This window comes from Mytilus edulis, chromosome 14 (assembly GCF_963676685.1).
Source record: "Mytilus edulis chromosome 14, xbMytEdul2.2, whole genome shotgun sequence".
In the NCBI taxonomy this organism is placed as follows: Eukaryota; Metazoa; Mollusca; class Bivalvia; order Mytilida; family Mytilidae; genus Mytilus; species Mytilus edulis.
The window spans coordinates 5,647,329-5,673,110 of NC_092357.1; the positions used below are offsets into that span (position 1 = coordinate 5,647,329).

Genomic DNA, 25,782 nt, shown 5'->3' on the forward strand with positions numbered 1-25,782 from the left:
CACTGATCTAATACACCATTTTATATGCCCTTTGGTTGGGTTCTGGTCTCTTTGATGATATCATTGGAATCGGAAAAATGTGTACTTTGAGATTCTTCTGGTAGTCAAAGAAAAATGTGGTGCAGTTTTTTCAGAAATCGTGACCAAAGGTCACATGTCGTTTTTAAGGAAAAACAAATAGAATATCTAACTCCGACTTAAATACCCTTTTTACAGTAGAATGAATGATTTTTTTGGGATTTTGTTTCGAATCCTATTTCTTAAATAAACAACTGAAAAACTTAGTTTATCTCTTATTTAAAAAAAAAATCACTTTAACGTAACCTTAAAGTAGAAGTACATACATCCAAATAATTCAACGAAACAATAAAACATCAGCATAAACAAGTAATTATCAAGTTCAAAAATATAACAGGAAAACTATATATTCAGCCCAATCATGGACTGGACACAACTATCCGGATTTTTTTAAAAGTTAATGATTGAATAGCAGAGATTTTTGAAAGATTATAAATTATAGTTTTAAACCATCTTATCTCATTTAACATGTGTACATGAAAAGAAAAATTCCAGTTATATTACTTTATAATAGAAACGATATAAACTATTAATCAGCGCTTTATTTTATGATTTTGGAATCAGAATAAAACACAAAATTTCCCCGTTAACAGTATTTTTTTTCTAAATAATTTGTCATCAAAAGGCTTTTAGAATTATCTTTTTCGCCTAATGCACAGAGCATTATGTCTGATATTTGAATAAAACAAAAAAGAAGAATATTCGATGGAAGTTTTTGATGAAAAAGAAATTTGGAAAAAAACAAACTGCATGCCACTAATCATACTAATGATTTGAATTTGAAGTAAAATTTGGGTGACTAAAAGCTTAAATAAAAAAAAACTGCACCATACGACGTTTTGACAACCAATTTTAAATGTAAGAAAAATCATTTTTCTATGACTGTGACAATTTTTAGCAGTGTACCATGAAGTGAAATTAAACTCTTTTAATAATTGACTTTTTCCTATTCTGTCATCGCACTACATATGTTAATTTACATCATATGTATCATTTGTTTTTATATTTATAAAAATATTTGTTTCCTCACATTCATTTTTCCACAGGAGGTAACAGAAATTGCAAAAATATTTTTAAAGGTAAAGTTACTTACTTTCGTAAATATTAAGTGTCTCATCTAATTTTGTTTTTAAAACTATTCACAATATGAAAGTCTGCCAATCTTGTTTTCATTCATGTCAATCGTAATTGCAATTTTTGAGGAAAATCTTAACAAACAAAACGAGCAAGGCAATCAAAATGTTTACCTATGACGCATTTATAAGTTAGTTCTTAACTATTCTATTCATTTACTAGATATCCAAAACATCTTTACTACACTGTACCATATACTGACATGTCATAAAGGTTAAAAAGTAGGAACAAAGACCTTGACAGGTTGATATTTTGAATTTGTCTATTTTTGAGATATTCACAATTTGATTATGCCGAAAGTAAAAATATTGGATAAGTACTAAATTTAGAAAAATGTTGTCATTCAATCCAAGGTTCTAAAGTTCTAACATCTCACCGAAAGCAACCCACATAATATATTTCTTTTCATGCAAAACATTGGAGCTTTGCCTCTTGTGATAAAAGACTTCACATTTTATCTTTTCTCGTTGGGAACAAAAACACAGACAAATGAATTAAATGCATTTTGCCAATAATTTTACATCTTTATTTTACATAATATTTCTATTCTATAATCATATTCAGTGTGACATCTTGTGTGTAGGAAACTACACCAGGAAAAACAGTTATATTTAACAGTTAAAAAATATAAATTACCATTAATTGAAACATTAGAGTACAAACATGTAATTTATGGGTTAACGAACGTGTACACTGACGAATATTTGCTAAAATGCCAGAAAATCTTAACAGTACATGCAGTCTTGTTAGATAAATGTTCAAAAACAAAGTTTGTAATTTCTTTGGTAATATAAAGCAAATATTTCCGAAGAGTGGTTTCCGACTGTGCTTTCGTCACGATAAATCAACACAAATTAGTTGACTTTTACAACGAGTCCTCATTAAAAGATTTTGTGATTTGCACTACGTCAATAAAAGTTTCCAAACCTTTCATTCATATAACTATTTTTCATTTTTTTTTTTACAGAATTCATATTTTCAGTTTCATCTAACTCCGTTTTTACACTGACCTTGACAATGTTATACACAATAAAGTGGGCAATTAAACACGCAATATCAACGGTTTTTAAGATTAACAATTTATAAATGATATGTTGACGGATTTAAACAAAGTTTCTTATTGTATGTGCCTATTGTCAACGATTTGAAAAACAATCATGAATTAAATTAAGTGACTGTCATATTGTATAAATATTTGGCTTGGCTTATAAATACAACTTATCGCTAGTTTTCCGCCATTACTGGACATCACACAGGTTCCCGTAAAATGTTGACATCATAATACAAAATATCTGACGAAAAAAGAAAAAGTGATTGTTGTATGACGCCAACAGTTCAAGCAGGAGAGATTCTCGGGTCAGCCGGGGATAGCGAAAAGGTGTATGGTGCTATATAGTATCGTTCCATTTGTTAAGTGTTTAAACAGATCTAGAGACTGGAATATAACATAACATAACATAATAATTTAAAGAGAATTTGACCTTTAAGTGTTGCTTGTATATATATATCAATATTCGAAAATGAAGCGGCAAGTAAACAAAAAAATGTCTTTAACATGATAATCTTTCCTATATCCCTTATGTAAATCACAAATCACTTGAAGAGAAACTGGAATATGACCATCATAATAATTTAATAGCTGCATTGGATAGAAATCGACCTTATGCAAGTGTACGTTAATATGTATATGAATGAGACTCTGATTGATTTTGGAATATTCATAAACGAAATACAATGAAATATTAAATGAAGTTCGGTTCGTCTTGTAGCATTCGAGTAACAATTCAACTTGTTAACAGTCCCACCCCTTCCGTTGAATTTATTTTCAAAACAGAAATAGGTTTACAGATGTATTGATGTTGATTTGCACAAGGTCGATTTCTATCCGATAAAAATTTAGGCCCCTGAGTGTTACTTTCATATAAATTAATAGTCATCAAAGAGTCTGCAAAAAAACACCACATGTGTCTTCAGCATCATACTAGTATTTCAATAGTGTTGTTTACAAGAACACGCGTGTGTCGATAAGGCCTTGGGGATTAACTTTTTTTTATACTGGAGGTTACAAAATTTGAGGTCGTTTCCGGTCTTGACAAATTCATCACTATATGCATTCCCTTCATTTTAAGTATGTTGTTTATTTCATCTTTATATTGACTTACCAATTAATATCAGTTTGGAAGAAACTATGGTACTCTAGGCCTAAGATGAGAAAATCATTAGTATTTTGAAAATTTCCTATAAAAAGACCATATAAATGAAATTCATGTGAAAATCGAAGTGCCGGCTATTGGACAGATGATACCCTCGGGAACGAAATGTCCACCAGCAATGACATCGACCCAGTAGTGTAAATATTTTTCAAAGGTACCAGGCTATATTTTAATACACCAGACGTGTGTTTCATCTACATATGACTCTTTAGTCACACTCAGATCAAAATAGTTATATAACAAAACAAATAGAAAAATTTAGAGCATTAATGACCAAGAATTCAAGATAAAAAAGTTATAAAGTTAAACAAGTACAAAATGAAGAGCATTGAGGACCCAAAATTCTCAAAAGTTGTGCCAAATACGCTAAGGTACGTTATACCTGGGATAAGAAAAAGATTTTTCAAATTTTCATATAAAACAGACCATATAATTGATATTCATGTTATCACTGAAGTTGTGGCTACTTGGCTAGTGATACCCTCGGGATCGGAACTTCCACCAGTACATGCAGTAATGCAAATATTTTTCAAAGGTAGCATTTTCAAAGCTTATAATTTAACGCGCGTTTCATCTACATATGACTCATCAATGACGTTCATATCACAAAAGTTATAAAGCAAAACAAGAAAAAATCTAAAGATCATTGAGGACGCAATATTCAAGATCAACATGTTTATTAAGCCAAACAAGTACAGAATTGAAAGCATTGCAGATCCAAAATTCCAAAAAGGTATGCTAAATAAGGCTAAGGTACATGTACACTATTCCTTGGTTAAGAAAATTATAAAACCATATAATTGTTTTTCATGTAAACACCGATGTTCTTACTACATAGGCGAGAGGTATATGGGGAGGATTGAAATCTCAAATAAACATGTTTAACTTCGCCGCCTTTTTGCGCCTGTCCCAACAGTTATCAAAGGTACCAGGATTATAATTTAATACGCGAGACGTGCTGTTCGTCTACCCAACAATCATCAGTGACGCTCATATCAAAATTGTTAAAAAGCCAAACAAGTATAAAGTTGAAGAGCATTGAGGATCAAAAATTCCGAAAAGTTGTGCCAAATACGGCTAAGGTAATCTATGCCTTGGATAAGAAAATCCTTAGTGTTTTGAAAAAATCTAATTTTTATAAACAGATTATTTATAAAATTATCACATAATTGATATTCATGTCATCACCGAAGTGCTGACTACTGGCCTGTTAAAACCCTCGAGGACGAAACGTCCACCAGCAGTGGCATCGACCCAGTGGTGTAAAAAGTCTTCAAAGTTACCAAGATTATATTTTGGTACACCAGATGCGCGTTTCGTCAGGCGCTTGTTGCTTTTGTAAGTCTTGTATGTTATTTTAATGTTTAGTTTATTTATATGTCTTAGAGTTTAGTACAAAGTCCATTTTCACTGATCTAATACACCATTTTATATGCCCTTTGGTTGGGTTCTGGTCTCTTTGATGATATCATTGGAATCGGAAAAATGTGTACTTTGAGATTCTTCTGGTAGTCAAAGAAAAATGTGGTGCAGTTTTTCAGAAATCGTGACCAAAGGTCACATGTCGTTTTTAAGGAAAAACAAATAGAATATCTAACTCCGACTTAAATACCCTTTTTACAGTAGAATGAATGATTTTTTTGGGATTTTGTTTCGAATCCTATTTCTTAAATAAACAACTGAAAAACTTAGTTTATCTCTTATTTAAAAAAAAAATCACTTTAACGTAACCTTAAAGTAGAAGTACAGACATCCAAATAATTCAACGAAACAATAAAACATCAGCATAAACAAGTAATTATCAAGTTCAAAAATATAACAGGAAAACTATATATTCAGCCCAATCATGGACTGGACACAACTATCCGGATTTTTTTAAAAGTTAATGATTGAATAGCAGAGATTTTTGAAAGATTATAAATTATAGTTTTAAACCATCTTATCTCATTTAACATGTGTACATGAAAAGAAAAATTCCAGTTATATTACTTTATAATAGAAACGATATAAACTATTAATCAGCGCTTTATTTTATGATTTTGGAATCAGAATAAAACACAAAATTTCCCCGTTAACAGTATTTTTTTCCTAAATAATTTGTCATCAAAAGGCTTTTAGAATAATCTTTTTCGCCTAATGCACAGAGCATTATGTCTGATATTTGAATAAAACAAAAAAGAAGAATATTCGATGGAAGTTTTTGATGAAAAAGAAATTTGGAAAAAAACAAACTGCATGCCACTAATCATACTAATGATTTGAATTTGAAGTAAAATTTGGGTGACTAAAAGCTTAAATAAAAAAAAACTGCACCATACGACGTTTTGACAACCAATTTTAAATGTAAGTAAAATCATTTTTCTATGACTGTGACAATTTTTAGCAGTGTACCATGAAGTGAAATTAAACTCTTTTAATAATTGACTTTTTCCTATTCTGTCATCGCACTACATATGTTAATTTACATCATATGTATCATTTGTTTTTATATTTATAAAAATATTTGTTTCCTCACATTCATTTTTCCACAGGAGGTAACAGAAATTGCAAAAATATTTTTAAAGGTAAAGTTACTTACTTTCGTAAATATTAAGTGTCTCATCTAATTTTGTTTTTAAAACTATTCACAATATGAAAGTCTGCCAATCTTGTTTTCATTCATGTCAATCGTAATTGCAATTTTTGAGGAAAATCTTAACAAACAAAACGAGCAAGGCAATCAAAATGTTTACCTATTACGCATTTATAAGTTAGTTCTTAACTATTCTATTCATTTACTAGATATCCAAAACATCTTTACTACACTGTACCATATACTGACATGTCATAAAGGTTAAAAAGTAGGAACAAAGACCTTGACAGGTTGATATTTTGAATTTGTCTATTTTTGAGATATTCACAATTTGATTATGCCGAAAGTAAAAATATTGGATAAGTACTAAATTTAGAAAAATGTTGTCATTCAATCCAAGGTTCTAAAGTTCTAACATCTCACCGAAAGCAACCCACATAATATATTTCTTTTCATGCAAAACATTGGAGCTTTGCCTCTTGTGATAAAAGACTTCACATTTTATCTTTTCTCGTTGGGAACAAAAACACAGACAAATGAATTAAATGCATTTTGCCAATAATTTTACATCTTTATTTTACATAATATTTCTATTCTATAATCATATTCAGTGTGACATCTTGTGTGTAGGAAACTACACCAGGAAAAACAGTTATATTTAACAGTTAAAAAATATAAATTACCATTAATTGAAACATTAGAGTACAAACATGTAATTCATGGGTTAACGAACGTGTACACTGACGAATATTTGCTAAAATGCCAGAAAATCTTAACAGTACATGCAGTCTTGTTAGATAAATGTTCAAAAACAAAGTTTGTAATTTCTTTGGTAATATAAAGCAAATATTTCCGAAGAGTGGTTTCCGACTGTGCTTTCGTCACGATAAATCAACACAAATTAGTTGACTTTTACAACGAGTCCTCATTAAAAGATTTTGTGATTTGCACTACGTCAATAAAAGTTTCCAAACCTTTCATTCATATAACTATTTTTCATTTTTTTTTTACAGAATTCATATTTTCAGTTTCATCTAACTCCGTTTTTACACTGACCTTGACAATGTTATACACAATAAAGTGGGCAATTAAACACGCAATATCAACGGTTTTTAAGATTAACAATTTATAAATGATATGTTGACGGATTTAAACAAAGTTTCTTATTGTATGTGCCTATTGTCAACGATTTGAAAAACAATCATGAATTAAATTAAGTGACTGTCATATTGTATAAATATTTGGCTTGGCTTATAAATACAACTTATCGCTAGTTTTCCGCCATTACTGGACATCACACAGGTTCCCGTAAAATGTTGACATCATAATACAAAATATCTGACGACAAAAAGAAAAAGTGATTGTTGTATGACGCTTATAGTTCAAGCAGGAGAGATTCTCGGGTCAGCCGGGGATAGCGAAAAGGTGTATGGTGCTATATAGTATCGTTCCATTTGTTAAGTGTTTAAACAGATCTAGAGACTGGAATATAACATAACATAACATAATAATTTAAAGAGAATTTGACCTTTAAGTGTTGCTTGTATATATATATCAATATTCGAAAATGAAGCGGCAAGTAAACAAAAAAATGTCTTTAACATGATAATCTTTCCTATATCCCTTATGTAAATCACAAATCACTTGAAGAGAAACTGGAATATGACCATCATAATAATTTAATAGCTGCATTGGATAGAAATCGACCTTATGCAAGTGTACGTTAATATGTATATGAATGAGACTCTGATTGATTTTGGAATATTCATAAACGAAATACAATGAAATATTAAATGAAGTTCGGTTCGTCTTGTAGCATTCGAGTAACAATTCAACTTGTTAACAGTCCCACCCCTTCCGTTGAATTTATTTTCAAAACAGAAATAGGTTTACAGATGTATTGATGTTGATTTGCACAAGGTCGATTTCTATCCGATAAAAATTTAGGCCCCTGAGTGTTACTTTCATATAAATTAATAGTCATCAAAGAGTCTGCAAAAAAACACCACATGTGTCTTCAGCATTATACTAGTATTTCAATAGTGTTGTTTACAAGAACACGCGTGTGTCGATAAGGCCTTGGGGATTAACTTTTTTTTATACTGGAGGTTACAAAATTTGAGGTCGTTTCCGGTCTTGACAAATTCATCGCTATATGCATTCCCTTCATTTTAAGTATGTTGTTTATTTCATCTTTATATTGACTTACCAATTAATATCAGTTTGGAAGAAAGAATAAAAATAAAGGGAAAACATAAAATCCAGCGAACAGCGTCAGATTCAAGACCCGAAATCAAGATAAAAAAAAAAACACCTTGGGCTATGAATCATAAATTTGGGTTGCAAAACGATTGATTATACATTATTTCAAGACGTGTTTTTATCTTTCTAAAATTAGTACACTGACTAGTAGATCACAATGTGATAATGTTAACAGTAACAATTTGAATGCACAAGATGTGGATTTCATCAATGAACTATCAATTTCTGTCAGATTTGAAAACCATTTTATTTCTCATTAAAAGAGGGACGAAAGATACCAAAGGGACAGTCAAACTCATAAATCTAAAACAAACTGACAACGCCATGGCTAAAAATGAAAAAGACAAACAGAAAAACAATAGTACACATGACACAACATAGAAAACTAAAGAATAAACAACACGAACCCCACCAAAAACTAGGGGTGATCTCAGGTGCTCCGGAAGGGTAAGCAGATCCTGCTCCACATGCGGCACCCGTCGTGTTGCTTATGTGATTACAAATCCGGTAAATAGTCTAATTCGGAAGGTCAAATTCATGAAAGGGAAGGGGATTGTAGTTACGACGTAAGGAACATATCCGATATCATTTGTGAAATGGTTATTCCATAACGGTCAACCAACTCGTGATGGCGTCCGTAAAATTTACGAAGGGATGATTTCAACTTCACCATTTGGAACTCTTGATTTAATAGCTTCCTTGTGAGCAGTAACCCTCTATCAAGAAAATCATGATAGGAAATGCAAGCACGGGAATATCGTATCAATTGAGAGATATATACCCCGTATGCAGGTGCTGCTGGAATGTTGCTACTTAGAAATGGAAAGTTCACAATTGGGAAGCTGAAATCATCTCTATTGTCGTAAAGTTTTGTCTTCAACCGACCCTCATTGTCAATTTCTAGATGTAAGTCAAGATATGAAGCTGACTTAACTGTATCTGTAGTATCCTTTATCTCCAATTCGATGGGATAGATGCGTTCCACATAGTCACCAAATTTTGAATTGTTTAGTGAAAGAACGTCATCTATATAGCGGAAAGTAGAGTTAAAGGATATTGCTAACTTCTTATCTTTCTTCCTAAGAAGTTCCTGCATGAAGTCAGCCTCATAATAATAAAGAAACAAGTCAGCAAGTAGAGGGGCACAGTTTGTTCCCATTGGTATGCCGACAGTCTGTTGAAAAACACGTCCTCCGAACGTAACAAATATGTTGTCAATCAAGAAATCAAGCATCTTGATAATATCGGTTTCAAAGAATCAAACATTTCACCATTTATAAACAATAAACAACTTCACTTATGGTCATATACAATGATAATTAGCCACATCAATATAACAACTATTTAAGCCTATACATGTGTATACGGGTAAGTTCGTATATAGAAAACAGTTTTGAAAATTTATGTAATTTTATATAAAATATAAATATCACAACAAAGACACTACTTGGATTAATCAACTTAAACGGAATTTGATTGAAAAACAAATAGCAATAGTGTTTGATGGATTTCTTTCATACTTAATTCTTTATAGCAAAGCCTTCAAATATATTCTTCAACTAATAATATTTTTTTTTTTGTGATTTCATCAAGTGATATATAACCAAAGTCGTATACAAATTAATTTTTACTTTAGAAAAATAACCAAAGTGGCACTATAATATGATTGTTTTAGCCATCAGATGAAAAACGTTTGAGATAACTTATGAGTAGAAGTAGACATTTAATATTAGGGGTCTCTGTTCTCAAACCTGCATAAAAGGTAAATAATTACATTAGATGTATGTTTCATAATGATACTTTATTCTGACTGGCTAACTGCACATCACGTGTTATTCCGTAAGCAATTGCATTGCTCAATAAAACTTCATTCATGATAACACGTGGTCCCACAATAAAGTGCACAGGTGAATTAAATAAAACAATAATAAAATTCGTGTTTTCATGATCATTGCTAAATAATGTAAATATAAGTATTGAATGCTTCTTTTTGTAACTTCATAGGGTTGTGAAAGCGTTGACCGTGCGCACATTTTTAGTATGAAGCGCTCCCGAAGTTACAAAAAGAAGCATTCAATTCTTAAGTAATGCAACAGTAGTATACCGCTGTTTAATTGCCGTCATAAATCGATTAAGCAGAGGCAAATCTCAAACCGCGGGAAACACTATTAGAGGAAAACATCATTACTATAGAAACACTGAACTGCAACAAAAACAAACGCCAACAAATGTCGAAACGGAAAAGCTAAAACAATATTGATTTATCATCATTTTTTAAACCTTTTAAACATTTTAAATTAAAAAAAGATGAATTATTTTACTTTTAAGGATGAGATTACATCATTTTGCATTCATAAGTTAATTTTTGTATCATTATGTAAATATATAATAAAATGTGAAAATTCTTACCTATTATGTTTTTCTTGACATGCAAGATGTCGCATTTAGTTATATTTCATATACAAATATTCAAAAAACATATATGTACAAATTCTGAAAAATGTATTCATATACATGTTATTGCAAACGTAATTTGTCAAGCAGAGAATGCATCATCATCTAAATTGTTATAAAAAACAAACTACTACAATTTCCTCTACACTAATCGACTAAACAACCGAACATTTTTAATTCCACAGTATTGTAAAAGATAGAAAAGATAGACAATCTATCTAATATTGGCTAATTTTAAATAACGACAATTGAAATATAAATGCGATTCAAATTAAAAAAAACAACATAATAAAAATAATACACTTTAGCAAAACGTATTCAAAGCATCAAGTGGAGGTTCATTAAGGACCAGATTCATTCTACGCTTATTTTCTGGCTGTCATGTTATATGCTTTATTTTTTTCAAAACAAAAACGTTCCTACTACCATATATGCATTATTGATTTAAGTAACCAATGGAATTTTCATCATTATTCAATTTCATAATAGACGTATCTAAAAAAAAACACAATTGTTTGCACAGAATAAGATCAAAATACTCCATAAGATTTCGCAAAGGAAATAACCTAAATACACATATTCATATAGATATTAACAAAACTGTTTGGTTTAAATCCTTACATTAATTTTGTAGAATATAGAAAATGGTGGATTACACCTGGTTCTATAGCGTTTACCCTTTCACTTTGATGACAGTCTCATCAAATTCCGTTATATTTACAATGATGCGTTAACTAAACAGACACAATAAATAAAATAGTCAAAAAATGGGAACAGCAGTCATCATCGTGTAACAATTTTAAAAGGAACAATTTAACAGAACACAAAAACGTCTCTCTACAAACACATTCATTGATTTGCGTGTATGCCGTCAGAGAATTTAATACGTCACATATATTTGTCGTTCAATGTACATACAAACAATCAATTGTTATGCAATTAAAGGCAAAATCTTGGTCAGTTCACTTGAATGAATTTAGCTCTTTCATCTCTATATACATGATATATACAAGTCAGATTTTGACATGTTTGAGGTACACATAACAGTGTCAGGCCGAAAGTCATAATATTAAATGAGTAAATATTTTGAAACTTTTGTATTTCACTTCGAGGTTCTGAACGTTCGTATCAAAAGAAACCCATGTTACAATATGCTTCTCCGGAAAAATCTTTTAGCTTTGCCTCTTTTTGTAGAAGACGACAAGTTATATATTTTTCGTTGGACACAAAAATCCAGACAAATCAATCAGAAGCATTTTGCCATTTAATTTACGTAATTATTTTACATAACATGTTCATAATAATATTCAATGTGACATCTGGTATGTAGGAAACTACATCAAGAAAAATAGTGATGTTTAACAGCTAAAAAATATAAATTACCATTAATTGAAATATTAGAGTACAAACATGTAATCCATGGGTTAAAGAACGTGTACAATGACGAAAATTTGCTAAAATGCTAGAAAAGTTTAACAGTACATGCAATTTTTAAAAATGTTTTTGGTAAATTTCATTTCTTATTTCAAACAAATGTTCCCGAAGAGTTGATACCGAATGTGTTTTAATCCCGAAACAAATTTGTCAACCTTAAAGACGTGTCCTCCTTCGAAGCTTAATGATTTTACATATATATCTTTTAGAGTCATGCGTTTCATGACTATCTACACGGCGTGGAACGTACATGTAGATATGGATATTGTTTAAAGGTTATAATGAATCGTCAGTATTAAACTAGCAATTAAATGTGACATCTTACTGCTTAAAAGATACTTGCATTATTAAACAGATTTATCTGATATACTTTGCTCAGTAATTTTCTAAATTCATACTTTCAACTGTATGTGAATAATCAAATCTTGTCCCAATGCCATATTTTGATCAATCTTTTCTTTTGTTTTTAGTATCGACTTTTTCATTTTGGAAATCAAACAAGCATACTATATGTAGTTCAACAGGGCACACATTTCGTTATACTTATAAACAATATTACTGATATCTAAATAGTTTGTGATAACGCATGTACTTGTGGAGAGTTGTCTCATTGGGAATCATACCACATCTTCTTTTTTTACATGTAAAAAAGAAATAGTATGTGAAAATTTATTAGATTTTATAAACATTGACATTTTTTTTTTAAATACATGTTCTGATTTTGAGCATTACCCAATATAATATCATCTAAATAAGTTTCATTGTTTTCTGTAAGTAGACCATTACTGTAGGACATCATTAACCAAGCACTATGGTCCATTTCCCATCGGCATAATATCTTCCTCCTTTCTTTGTATATGACATCACCGACCTAATGTCATGATCGGTGCCACCTGTTAAACACAAACACCCCACCCTTTCAGAGTACCATAGACCATCCCTGGTGTTTGTTTTGTTTCGTATAGTTTAATCTTGTGTTGTCTATTGAGTTTTATGTAAAATTTGTTTGAACGTTATGTTGTTCCGTATTGCTTTTTGCATGTTTCGTTTTTATTAATAAAAATCAAGTTACACTAAAATTTTACCATAAAGATTTATTTATTTAGTTTCCGTAATTATTCAGTGTCAGTTGGTAAATTGTTATTGACGTGCTGAAAATGTTATGCTTGTAGCAAGATGAAACATCTTTAACTACATACCACGCATTACGTGGATGTATATAAAACTGGCTGCTCAGATCTTCAAAGCATTACAGTAGAGGTTATTCGACTTAGAAATGTCAATTCAGGTTTGTCAATTAATAATTGATATCTTTTTTTCTTGAAATAAATTCGTCTGAAATTATGTCGTATTGACCTCATATAACGTCAAGAATGATCGAGAAAATGAAAGATTTTTTTATTATTTTAGAAGTAAGCCATAAGACTACTATAAAAATTTAATAGCAAATTAACATAAGCTGTGGACAGTTTATATCATGCATAACAAACTACCATAAATTTGATACTAGAATATTTCTGACAGAATTAAATTCGTAAGGTAAGATATTAAAGACAAAATATATCCATTTCCAAACATTTGATCTATAAAACAATTTATAATTTGAGACAAGAAAAACGCAAAATATATATTCTCGCAAACATACATGGACTCCTACTATCGCAGAATTGAAGGTCGGCCAAAAAACCTACTGCATATATCATATATTACTGTTGTGTGGTTTAAGGGGCAACACGTTAGAGTTAAACAACACTGTTAAATACAACCAATGTATATGAAATAATTTATGACAGTATTCTCTTTTAGAAAAAAGTTTTTTATTTATTTTCGTTTTTCACATAAATTTTGCTTTGTTTGTAAGTTTGTTATATGATGGTTTATCTCATTATCATAAAATTTATTATTTTCAACAGTAAAATCTAATAGATATATAATCAAAATAACTTCAAATAATATCTTAAAGATTTATAATCGGGATAACAACGAATCAGAGATAAAGGATACAATAGATACAATTAAGTCTGCCTTATATCTTGACTGACATCTAAAATTTACAATGAAGGTCGGTTGAATCAAAACTTTACGACAAAAGTGATGATCGAAGCTTCTCAAATGTGAACTTTCCATTTCTATGTAGCAACATTCCAGCAGCGTCTCTATATGGAGTATATATTTCCGAATTGAAACGATATTCCCTGTCTTGTATTGCCTATCATGATGAGTTTGACTGTCCCTTTGGTATCTGTCGCTCCTCTTTCAAAGTCAATCAAAAATATTGCAAACATATCTGGTTCATTTACTATCATTATCGATATTTTGAGAAATTTTCATTTGTTTTTTTCTGACTGGCAATTTCCTTTCTACGCACAGTTGAGATAAATAAACAAAAATTGTCGCTAGAAAGTAAAGGCGCACGTGTCCGTTGTAAATGAAATTAACAACGTTGTCATAGGTAAAATGAAAATGAACAGATTAAACAGTACGTACCGACTCAAACGACAAAATCACTCAAAACTATTTAGTGAGATATCCGTCATATTGTCAATGTTGTTTTAACAGGACATAGCTCTGATATTTCACTATAAGGTTTCTACATTTTGTTAAAGTAACATGTACATTGATTGCTGTATTGGTGGTCGCATATCTAGGGCCAAAACATCACCAGAGTCATGTAATAGTTTTATTTCAGATTTCCGAGGTGGTGTTGTTAAGAAACATAAAGATGTATCAAGTATTCCTCGTCAGTATATGTGTCGGTAAGTAAATAATGTTTTATCTATATATTGAAGCGATAATATTTTCCTGTTTTGAAGTCTTGTAAATCGATTTGAAAGAGACCAACCAAGATAAAACAATTTGACAAATCCGCGAATCACATGAAATTTATTCGAAACATGACCAAGTGGGTCGACAGGATTAGCGTCAACGGGTATAGATTCAAGTCAGAAGTAAATGTATGTCGGTCTTAAAACGAATCTAATTAATTTGAAATTTGATCTGAACAGTATAGTCTAAGCAATTAAGTATGCAGTCGTATTTAGGATTTTAGGTGATTGTTGTATATAAATATATATGTGTATACACTGAGAAACGTTCAATTTTGTTCCGAACTTACGCTTTCAAACAATACAGTACAGAAATAATTATAATGATTTATGATTATACTAATAAATCTGCTGTAATTTTCATTTTCTTAAACAAATGCACTGTAAAGATAATGTTAAGAAAAATATTTTAATAATTACGATAATATTTATAATATAACTTTCTTGTGAATTTGTAGTGTTCTACACGGTACGTATATGAACATTGTTTTAAGATATTATGAATATTATACAATTTCAACAACAATTAGCATTGTTGCTTATAAATGGTACCTTTAGTAACTATTAGCATGTCGAAATGTACTATTGTATTGTTAATTTGTTTATTTCTCTATAACGAATGTTCTTGTATTTATTTGTACTGTAGTCCTGTAATGTAATGTTGTCATTTTAGTGTTATATTTAACATAGCCACAAAAATTGATGTGGTGTCCTGCGCTACTTGATAATACATGAAGATAATTTTTTGATTGAAAAGAAACAGAACAACGAAACAAATGGCGGAGCTGTAATATTTCCTTGATCACATGGATTATGGTAGCCCTTTCAGTATTCTCATCACTTTCAAACATTAAACAATAACTTACACATACGGTATTATTCTCAGTATACTATATATACAGACATATATGAGAATATTTATGATGACAATATACTCGTTTTTGCTGATTTTGTGCTATGTTTGTAAACAAAACGCACTTAAAAAACAGTTTAGAAATCCTTTGTTTGTACAATTATTTCATATTTTTCTGCATACAAAGTATACAAAAAATGACCATACCACAATAACAAATCGTCAGGATGTATACATACCGTGTCACGCCAAAGATAAAGGAGTAGGGCCACGAAGGGTCAAAAATGGCCCTGTCTCAGAAATTGACTAAATTACTCTAGAATGATCCCTTACTAGGGTAGTTTATAAATTGATAACCATCAGACTTGTAACTCTGTCTGTATAATTTTCCTGAACGTCAGAAAAGACCATGGTGAAATCCTATTTTAACAATTTGTGCGTAACGTCAAAATTGTTTTTCTTGACGTTCTTATACTAATATAATCATTTCATCACAAGTATTATTTTGCAAAGTATTTCTTGAATCTCATACACATAAATCGTTCTTGATATATATATATATTAATATAAACTTACTAAAAGCCGGACAGATTAAAGTGGCAAACAATGCTCCAATTACATTAAGTACAATTGCACCGAAAACTCGTTTTCGGCTTTGATATTCACGAAAGAGAAATTGCAAACAAACAAAATTCTATAGCATAGATTAAATTCAAAGTTATATATAGTTTCCAAACACATTAAGGCATATAAGTCTTATATTTGGCAGAAGGCACATTCATTGAAAGCTGTAAAATATCTTGGCGAGCGGAGTACAGCCGATTTAAAATCTTTAAAAATGTTTTACGATTGTTGTCTCATTGGAAATCATGCCATATCATCTCTTACATTAATATAAATATAAAACCCGTGATTTCGATGAAACTCAAAACATTTTATTTCCTGAAAAAAAAAAAGAATAATGAAAACAATGTTATATACATTGTCATGTTTGCGAACAGTAACAAAAATACCGTCACGTGTGCAGAATATAAAACGTTTATGGAAGGTGTGCTACCTTTTTATCGATTTGGTTTGTTTAATTCATATTTATGTGTAAAAAACTATTCATAGGGGAAAACAAAAAAATACGCAGTCCTATAAGTTACTTTTCTTTATTCTTATTAGTGGCACAATAGTCATAGTCTTAGCAGTAACAATGGGCATATGTTAAGTTGGGTGTGCTTCGTATGAATAAGAGCATTTTCTGTGTAGCGATAAAAATATCTTAACATGAAACTATATAAAGTGACGCAGTTTCAAAATTAGTCTTGAGAATTATACTACAGTATTTTGGCTGTAGGGGTACAAACCTTAGTAACTAATCTGCTTGCATTGGCTTCATCTGTTGTCATCTGTTTTTGGCCTTTCGTTAAAAAGCTTGGCATCTGTGCCTTTATCCCCAAATCATCAAGAAGCTCCAATGAGTCCCTGAATCCTCTGTCAACGACAAATATATCATCGTCTTGTACCCATTCTTTGATATCTTCTACATTTGTGTTAAACATATGTTTGAGGATTGCCGCATCATTATTTTTGCAGTCGGCCAAGTATGGTCCAAGAACAGTCACAAAGTACCCTGTAGTAGTAACAACTACCATTGGTTTAACAAGCGGTCGTCCCTTGTGTAAAATATATGATCGTCTTTGAAAAAGAAAATTTCCGCTTTTTTGGATATACATATAGGTGCCATCAAGCACTAATATAGCCTGTGTGTTTGTTCCATCCCCAAATAAAGTCTGAGCTAGTGGTCGTGTGTGCAGATTAACGACATCATCATGGCTGATGTGATTAAAACCCAAATTTTCGGGTACGAAATTCTTAACTAGAGCTTGTCTGACACATGAAATGGCTCGGCGTAAACTTGATCTAGATATGTTGAAAATGGTAGATAGCACTTTATTTGAAATTCCAGATTTTAATTTAAAAAGGAAAATTCCAAGAGAAGTTCTTGTGCTTCGTGTAGGTGTATTTCTTACTGTATTTTTGATGTAGGAATGAAGATCATTAAAGTTGTCCTTATTTATACCGGTTAAATTGATAAAGTCAGAGTCAGATAAAACTTTATCTGTATCAAAGTCAATTCTTGATTGTTCATTTTGTAAGGCTGTGTATCTTAACTTCTTCAAAAGATCCATAATTGAAGATCTGTTAAGGATGACATTATCATTGGTACAGTTTATTTTACTTATTGCATCTTCTGTAAAATTATCTTCCGTCAAATGTCCCGGACAACAGCGACATCCTGCAGGAATTATAACCTCTTTCTTAAGAAATGCAGAAAATCTTGCTTGTGATGGAACAACAATTAGCTTTGGTCCAGGCTTTTTGCACATGAAACAGTATGAATGGCTTTTTGATGTAGAAGGTATTGAAAGAGATACTGATGGTGGACTGGATAAAACAGTAGATCTACGTTTTGCTGGTGGAGCATACTCTTCATCGTCAGATAGTATGTGCTGTACAACAGAGGATTGTCTGGTTTCCTGAACATAGTATTTGTGCCTACACGTATTGCATATTTTGTCTTCTTGTTTATGTGTTATCGAAAAATTCTTCTTCAAATACTTTGCTACAGATTTATTGATTGATCTTCTTTCATGTGATTTAGTCCTTTTATTGCATAGAACGCACGGGTAATACTTTGGACCGCTTCCAGGCATTCTGAAGTGAAATAAAGAAATGAATCTTAGTACGCGAACCACAATTGCAGTTTAGAACAGGAGATTTGATGCATGTGATAATGAACAGCAACCCAACAATATTTAACAGAGCAACAATTTTGTAACACATCTTATTTTTAATTATTGTGTATAAACATATATGTTCAGGAATGAAACTTCAACAGACAATGTGTAATAAAATAATTTAGTTCCCAGTCCTAACTCACCGACACTAGTAGTCACACTACAAACAGTATTTATAGATCATATCATATTTGATAATTTATGGGGGACTGAATATGCAGGTATCTTAACTTGTTTAATTTCTATTACACATCAGAAAGGCAAGTTCTATATAAAAATAATTTGTTGGATAACAATTTCTTTAAAAAAAAAAATCAAATGCCGAATAGAAACGTTTCAAAATAATGTTATCAATTAATCAGGAAGAGTAGAAAATGAAGAAAATATCAGTGGATCCATTCAAACAATCACAGGAATGAAAGTAATGCATTAGGTTTAATGATATTATACAAAAAAAAAAGAAAAAAAAACTTTTTATACCAATGGGCCGCGAACCCTTACTTAGCATTGTCATGCCACTCTAAAGAGTAACGCTCTAACCATTACACCACGACGTCGTACATATCAAAGGAGGAAAACAAGTGGTATATAAATTAGTCGCTAGTCGTCTGCTTTTGTTTTTTTTGTTTTGAACATACATGAGTAAAGATATATTACTGCTTCAGCATAGTTGTTTAAAAGGATATTTTTAAGAGGGGTTTCGTAGAATAAATTCGGCCTTAATTTAAAGCTGCCCCATTTTTTTTTTTATAGCAAAGCCGACTAATCTTAAACAGAACATTTCCGGCAAAATCCCTTTTAAGTGTTAAAATACCGTTGTTCACAATGAACTCTTAATTAATTTATTATCTGCTAGTCATTTTATTTTCCACAAATTTTTCCTGTGTTTCAATTTAAAAACACGTTGTAACTACGGGAAAAAAATCTCCGTCGGCAGTTGACGAAGCTACGGAACTTGTTATTCCAATTTTGTTTGTTATTTAAATCTGTAAATTAATTTTGACTTACCTCAATATGTAATCTCCAGGAAAAGCATACTTCAGTTGCAAGAAAAGATTCACATAATGGTCTACAGTATATGTCAGAGAAACAAAAATTACCGAATATGTCACCGTACGGCAAAACTGCCTTCATCCATATTTCTGTTGGTAAGTGCAACAAACATGCGCAATGTAATTCCAATACACACACACAAAAAAAAACGTAATATAATAGAATGTATTCAAAATATTATAAAAAGAAGATGAACTATAAAAATGGTTTCTATTTTATTATAAGTTCGTGGTAGATTCATTAGACATTTCGCCACAAAATCAATCGTACATCGGAAATAACTGTCGAATCCGGATTTGCTTGTTTGCAAAAGTTTATTTTTCGATGTGGCCACAGGCCTCGACCACGCTAATAAATGTTGCAAACGATTTCAAAGTGTTAAACAATTAAAATGAGATTAGAATTACTTTGGTCGAGGCCTGTGGCCAATGCGAAATTTAACCAAGAAGTGTGAAATTCTTCGAAAATTTTGATGTTTTGAGCGTTCCGGTTCGATTTCGGTGGTTACGTCACATAAGTGACGTCATGAAAATATGATTTTTTTTTTAAAATAACAAACAAAGATATTAGTAGATATGTTTTAACTATAATGGATCCACCTTGTTTATATTTATTTTTTTGTCATTTCACAGGGCCAATATAGGCACTTCGTGGCCATACTCCTTTATGGATATACTTTTTATAGAAACAATTGATGTGGTTTATAAGTGTGTCTCGTGTCTCTTTTTTTTATCTAGATATTACTTTTGCTTTTCCTGTTTGAATGTTTTCACACTATTCATTTTGTGAGTCTTTCGGCTTGTCGTTCGGTGTGTGTCAAGGCACTGTGTCGAAGGCCGTACCTTGACCTATAATGGTGTACTTTTACAAAGTGCGAATTTGATGGAGGACTGACTCATTCACACTTATATCACATCTTCTTATATCTCTATACTTGGTAGTTTCATTATTAAGGAACTGTATTAATTTCGTGACTTGATAATGTAATTGAAAGTTGCTATAATCAAACTGTCTACTGAAGTGATCTGGTGATAATTATTGAATTGTTGCGAAATTAATACTGACTCAGTGTTTCTTTGTTGACATTACGTTCATATAGCTTAGATGAATTAGTCATAATTTTGAGCTTTCATTATAACATTTGTATAATCGCATTCACAAAAACGATAGATAATGTGGCATAAATATTCTTTACTTGACATTTGATAAAGAATATATTTAGAATTAATGTTATATCATAATTCAGGCTTTTTCGGCTGCTGCAATTCTAAAGATTATCAATGGTGACAATGCCAATATAGAAGATCATCCATGGATGGCGTCTCTTCAGTTTAGAACTGGTGTAAATTTTACCCATCAATGTGGAGGAGCAATTATTGACAAAAGCTGGGTTCTTACAGCCGCACATTGTAGTCTTTTTGGATATGAGTGAGCTTGCTTTTTTACAGTTTATATATAAATTTAAAAAAATTAATACAGCTAAACCTGTTACTGATGAAATGACTTGTTTTCATAAGTCTGCAATTAGGTTATAGTGCAGGGAACGCATAACCTTTTCAGTCTCATTTCCTGCTACTTTTATTTTTATAATAAATAATATTCATGTGGTGAACTCAGGAGTTTTTACGCGTACGGTTCCAAATACTCATATGATCTGGACCATGCGTGTTTTATTTTATCTTAATGTATTATTTATTTAATGGTTTTTTTTTTTAAAATACGCATACGGTCACTGTACGCGTACGGTTATAAGAAGTTAGTCAAGTTCATTAGATACAAACGTATTTTACAGATCAACAAAAAATCACGAAAAACAAATATGTTACATATCAACAATCGAAACCACTGAATTACAGGCTCCTGAATTCAGACAGGCACATACATACAGAATGTAACGGGGTTGAACATGTTAGCGGGAGTTTCAAAATATGTATAAGGAACGAGACATTATTCTTGTACTAATGTGTTTACATCTATAGCTTTCACTTTTAGTTTTTATTTGTGTGTGTACATGATAACAAATGAATAGTTTCTCGGTTTTTTTTTAATTTTATATAGATTAGACCGTTGGTTTTCCCGTTTGAATGGTTTTACATTAGTAATTTTGGGGCCCTTTATAGCTTGTTGTTCGGTGTGAGCCAAGGCTCTGTGTTGAAGGCCGTACATTGACCTATAATGGTTTACTTTTTTTTAATTATTATTTGGATGGAGAGTTGTCTCATTGGCACTCACACCACATCTTCCTATATCTATATAGTAGCTTTAAACTAAATTCCCATAAATAAACTTGATGATTGTAATTTGTGGATATTTGTCTTAAACTTAGATTTTTTCATAAACCGATAAAAGAGGGACGAAAGATACCAAAAACGTTACAAAAAGAAACCTGATCCTCCTTTTTAAGATGTTTCGATTTATCAATATCAATTCCATACCAAATTGAATACACATAGAAAGAACTTTATGGTGTCAAAGGATTCCTGAATATCAATATTTTTGTGAGAGCGAATATGATATATACAGGGTCAGTAAATTCATTATGGGGGTATGAGCGGGGTACTAACCGTGTATTGAAATAAGCCCCGCCTCCCAACTGACCTAATATGGAATATACACGGTCTCCACGAGGTCGCTTTTAACCAATCATATTTGTAGAAATGTATAGGAGGTAAGATAAAGATATATGTGTATACATGTGAATTAAACGTCTGCATATACTGTTTAATTCAATTTTATTCAATATTTTTTAGCCCGATAACTTTGATACTGATACAAATGGACTCGAGAATGACATTATGCTACTGCAGCTCCAGAAACCACTTAAATTCGGATCTACCATCAGTAAAATCGACCTTGACACTGATATAGGCAAAAATTATACAGGAGACTTGTGCACAATAACAGGATGGGGACGAAACGGTGGTATGTTTTATAAAATTGAAATCTTTTACTTCACATATTAATTGTGCATGCAAATAAGTGATAATACTTTTGGTTCTCCATTTTTCACCATCAAATTAAAAATAAATTTAATATAATCAAATATAAGTATATAGAAAACAGATATTGCAGAAAGGATTGAAATCTGTTACATTTAACTAATCTGGTAATTAAACAAAAACCGAGGAAAGCGCATGATTCCAAAAACAACGAGACAATATTCGTTAACAGCTTACAAAAGCTGGGCTAAAGATTACAGAGAGACATTCCAACTCATGAATCCATTATCTTCCATTAACAACGACCATATGTTCTGAATTCGTTTGGGAATTAATTAAAAAGTATGTGATTGAAATTAAAACTAACCAAGTACATTTTGATAAAGGGAACAGAGCAATGTAATATTGACTTCTCCAACCTCTAAAATTATCAGCTGTTATTTTGATAATGTTTTATTTGTAATGTCTTTCAAATAGTTAATTGATATGGCTTCTTCACGAATGGTGGCTGAAGTAAATAGGACGAAAGTAAACAAATAAGTATACAAGTGACAATGAACCACTTATACTTATCTTTGAATACATATTTAAAATCGTTTTTCTGAATTTTTAAAGTTCTTGCGATATATAAGTAAAATACGGTATTATTGGAAACACGATAGCTACATTTTGTATTCACAAGTGTTAAAACCGCATAGACGTAAACAATTACAGCATATGACCTTTAGCAATGAGAAACAGCAGAACTTTTTGGTCAGGTATAAAAGACCCGGACATGAAAAGTGCGAAATAATTATTACGAGAAAACCTTCGATCTTGTTTTCATCGTATCAATTAACTGGAAAATAAATATGAAAGAGATTTTTTAAAAAATTTTTGATTACAGAGGGGAATTCACCCGATCGTCTGCAAATAGTTTCTATGCCTGCAGTCAATAATGAATACTGTGGAACTGCTAATTTCTTTGATGAGACGTATTGGAATAACATTCTTTGTCTTCAGGAGATTGGAAAGGATTCATGTACTGTAACTACATTTTATTTGACCAAAATCTATCATTCATAATTATAAACGCAAATTTGTAGATTTAACGTTGTTTGGGTAAATTTTTGAGTCATGTAAACATTAGGAGATGTGGGTTGATAGCAAAAGAGACAATGTTCCACCTACATTCAAATGAAGTGAATGTTGGCAATCATAGACAATCGTACGGTCATCAATAATAGGAACTACCAATAATGTATGGTCGTCTATAAAAAAGGCCCCAGCATGCAAAATATGACACAAGAATATTTCATGATTTATTTTGATAGGCTTTTAAAAATAATGGGAAAACTAGCCTTTGTTTGACCTGATATCACAAACAGACGTGAAAGCACGTAATGCCTGTACCAAGTCAGGAATACGACAGTTCTTGTCCATTCGTTTTTGATGCGTTTTGTTATTTGATTTTGCCATGTGATTATGGACATTCCGAATTGATTTTCCTCTAAGTTCAGTATTTTTGTGATTTTTCTTTTTGGTATCGTGTTGTTGCTTTTTATAACTTTTCAATTATTTTTGAGATATAAATGAATAATTCAAATGACACGAAAGAAGCAAGATAAGATGATATTTAAAGTTTCTCTTATATATACAGGGTGATAGTGGTGGACCAGTGATTTGCAATAACGATAAAAAGTTAGCAGGAACACTATCATTTGGGCTAGGATGTAATCAGACTACACCAAGTGTTCATACAAGAATTTCTAGATACTTAGATTGGATCAAAGACACAGTTAATACGAAAAATAAGAAGAATAAGAAAGATAAGAAAACCAAGAAAAATACGAAGGCGAAGGGGAAAAAAAGCAACAGTAATAAAAAAAATAAAAATTGAAACTTCAATAAAATAAAAGATGAATGTTAGTTATTCAAAATGTTGTTGTTGTATTTTTTTTCTCTCAGACTTTAATTCAAAAGGGAAACCAAAGGATGAGGATTCGAATTAGAAACACTGAAATTGAACATAGATTACCAAACAGGTCCGTGTTACACTTATCAATTCAAAATTTTAAAGAGTTTTTAAATTGTAGATTTTGGAATTTTAATCAAAGTTTCAAAATAGGAATATTCCATTTTTTTTTTTATTAGTTTTGAAATTTGGAAATCTTCACCAAATATTAAAAACTTTAAAATTTTAAATATCGTTTTTTAAAATTTATATTTTAGATATTTTATCAAACTTTAAAAATATTAAACTTACATTGCAGTTTCAATTATTTCTCTTTTGAAAGTTTCATTTTTTTTTAAATTTTGATGAAGATCTCAAAAACACAAAAAGGGCGAAAAGAGGGGTACTTATGAAATGCAAAACGGAATAAAAGCGAAACGAAACAAAACTTAAAAAAACGAAATAAGTTACTGATTATGTTACACAATTGTGTCCCATACAGTAATCAGCAGGAAGCCTTTGGACACTAATAACAATCTGTTCGTATATTATAGACATATATACCCTGAAGCCAATAAATGACCATGTCTACTGGGAACTAACATGTAACCGTCAGGGGTTAATTGCATAGTTTGACAATTAACCACATATTACTATTACTCCATACCAGACGACTATGTAACCGGCCTACAGCTATAGACATTTGTATGGACCACTGGACTATATAAGATCCCTCAATGGACTATAAGGACACAATTCGATTAGACCAGAATTCGATTAGGACAGATTGGTACCGGAGATTCCGCCAAGGTCTCCCCCCTCGTGGGTAGGCTTGAACATATGCGCTTAATATCCAAACGTACTCCATCAGGATTGAAACTATACGATCACGTGCCCGTGTGAGATATTGAACATTCGAACATTTCAACTTTAAAGACAGTTTGTGAACATTCGAACATTTGAACTTAAGAATCTTTCTTGACTTTGTAATTACGTAATAAAATTTATTTAATCATTACTGACTCGTCACATAATTCACGATTTGATGCCGTTTGACCACGATCGACTTGGATTGTCTAAAATAACGCGAAGGAATATAAAAGGTAAGAACTCAGTTACTTTCATTTTTCTTAATGGACAATCAAGATATTTCTATGTCAGTACAAAAGTAGAAATGGCTTTTCAAGGGATGGCACACATATTCAGTAAAGTTTTTAATTCTAAAGGGAGTAAGGCCGTATTTTTT

At 31.1% G+C, this 25,782-nt stretch overlaps 2 protein-coding genes across 2 annotated transcripts; one reads left to right on the forward strand and one right to left on the reverse strand.

Annotated features, from left to right (window-relative positions):
* Positions 1–16,843: 16,843 nt before the first annotated feature.
* Positions 16,844–20,159, reverse strand: LOC139503374 (uncharacterized). The gene has a single exon (XM_071293143.1). It carries the CDS (start codon positions 18,525–18,527, stop codon positions 17,148–17,150), a length of 1,380 nt encoding a protein of 459 aa, XP_071149244.1. The 5' UTR covers positions 18,528–20,159; the 3' UTR covers positions 16,844–17,147.
* A 2,260-nt stretch (positions 20,160–22,419) lies between these two features.
* LOC139503628 (trypsin-like) lies at positions 22,420–24,494 on the forward strand. Its single transcript, XM_071293446.1, has 3 exons — positions 22,420–22,586; positions 23,490–23,629; positions 24,243–24,494. The coding sequence occupies exons 1-3, from the start codon at positions 22,460–22,462 to the stop codon at positions 24,480–24,482; spliced, it is 507 nt and encodes a 168-aa protein (XP_071149547.1). The 5' UTR covers positions 22,420–22,459; the 3' UTR covers positions 24,483–24,494.
* The last annotated feature ends 1,288 nt before the right edge of the window (positions 24,495–25,782 follow it).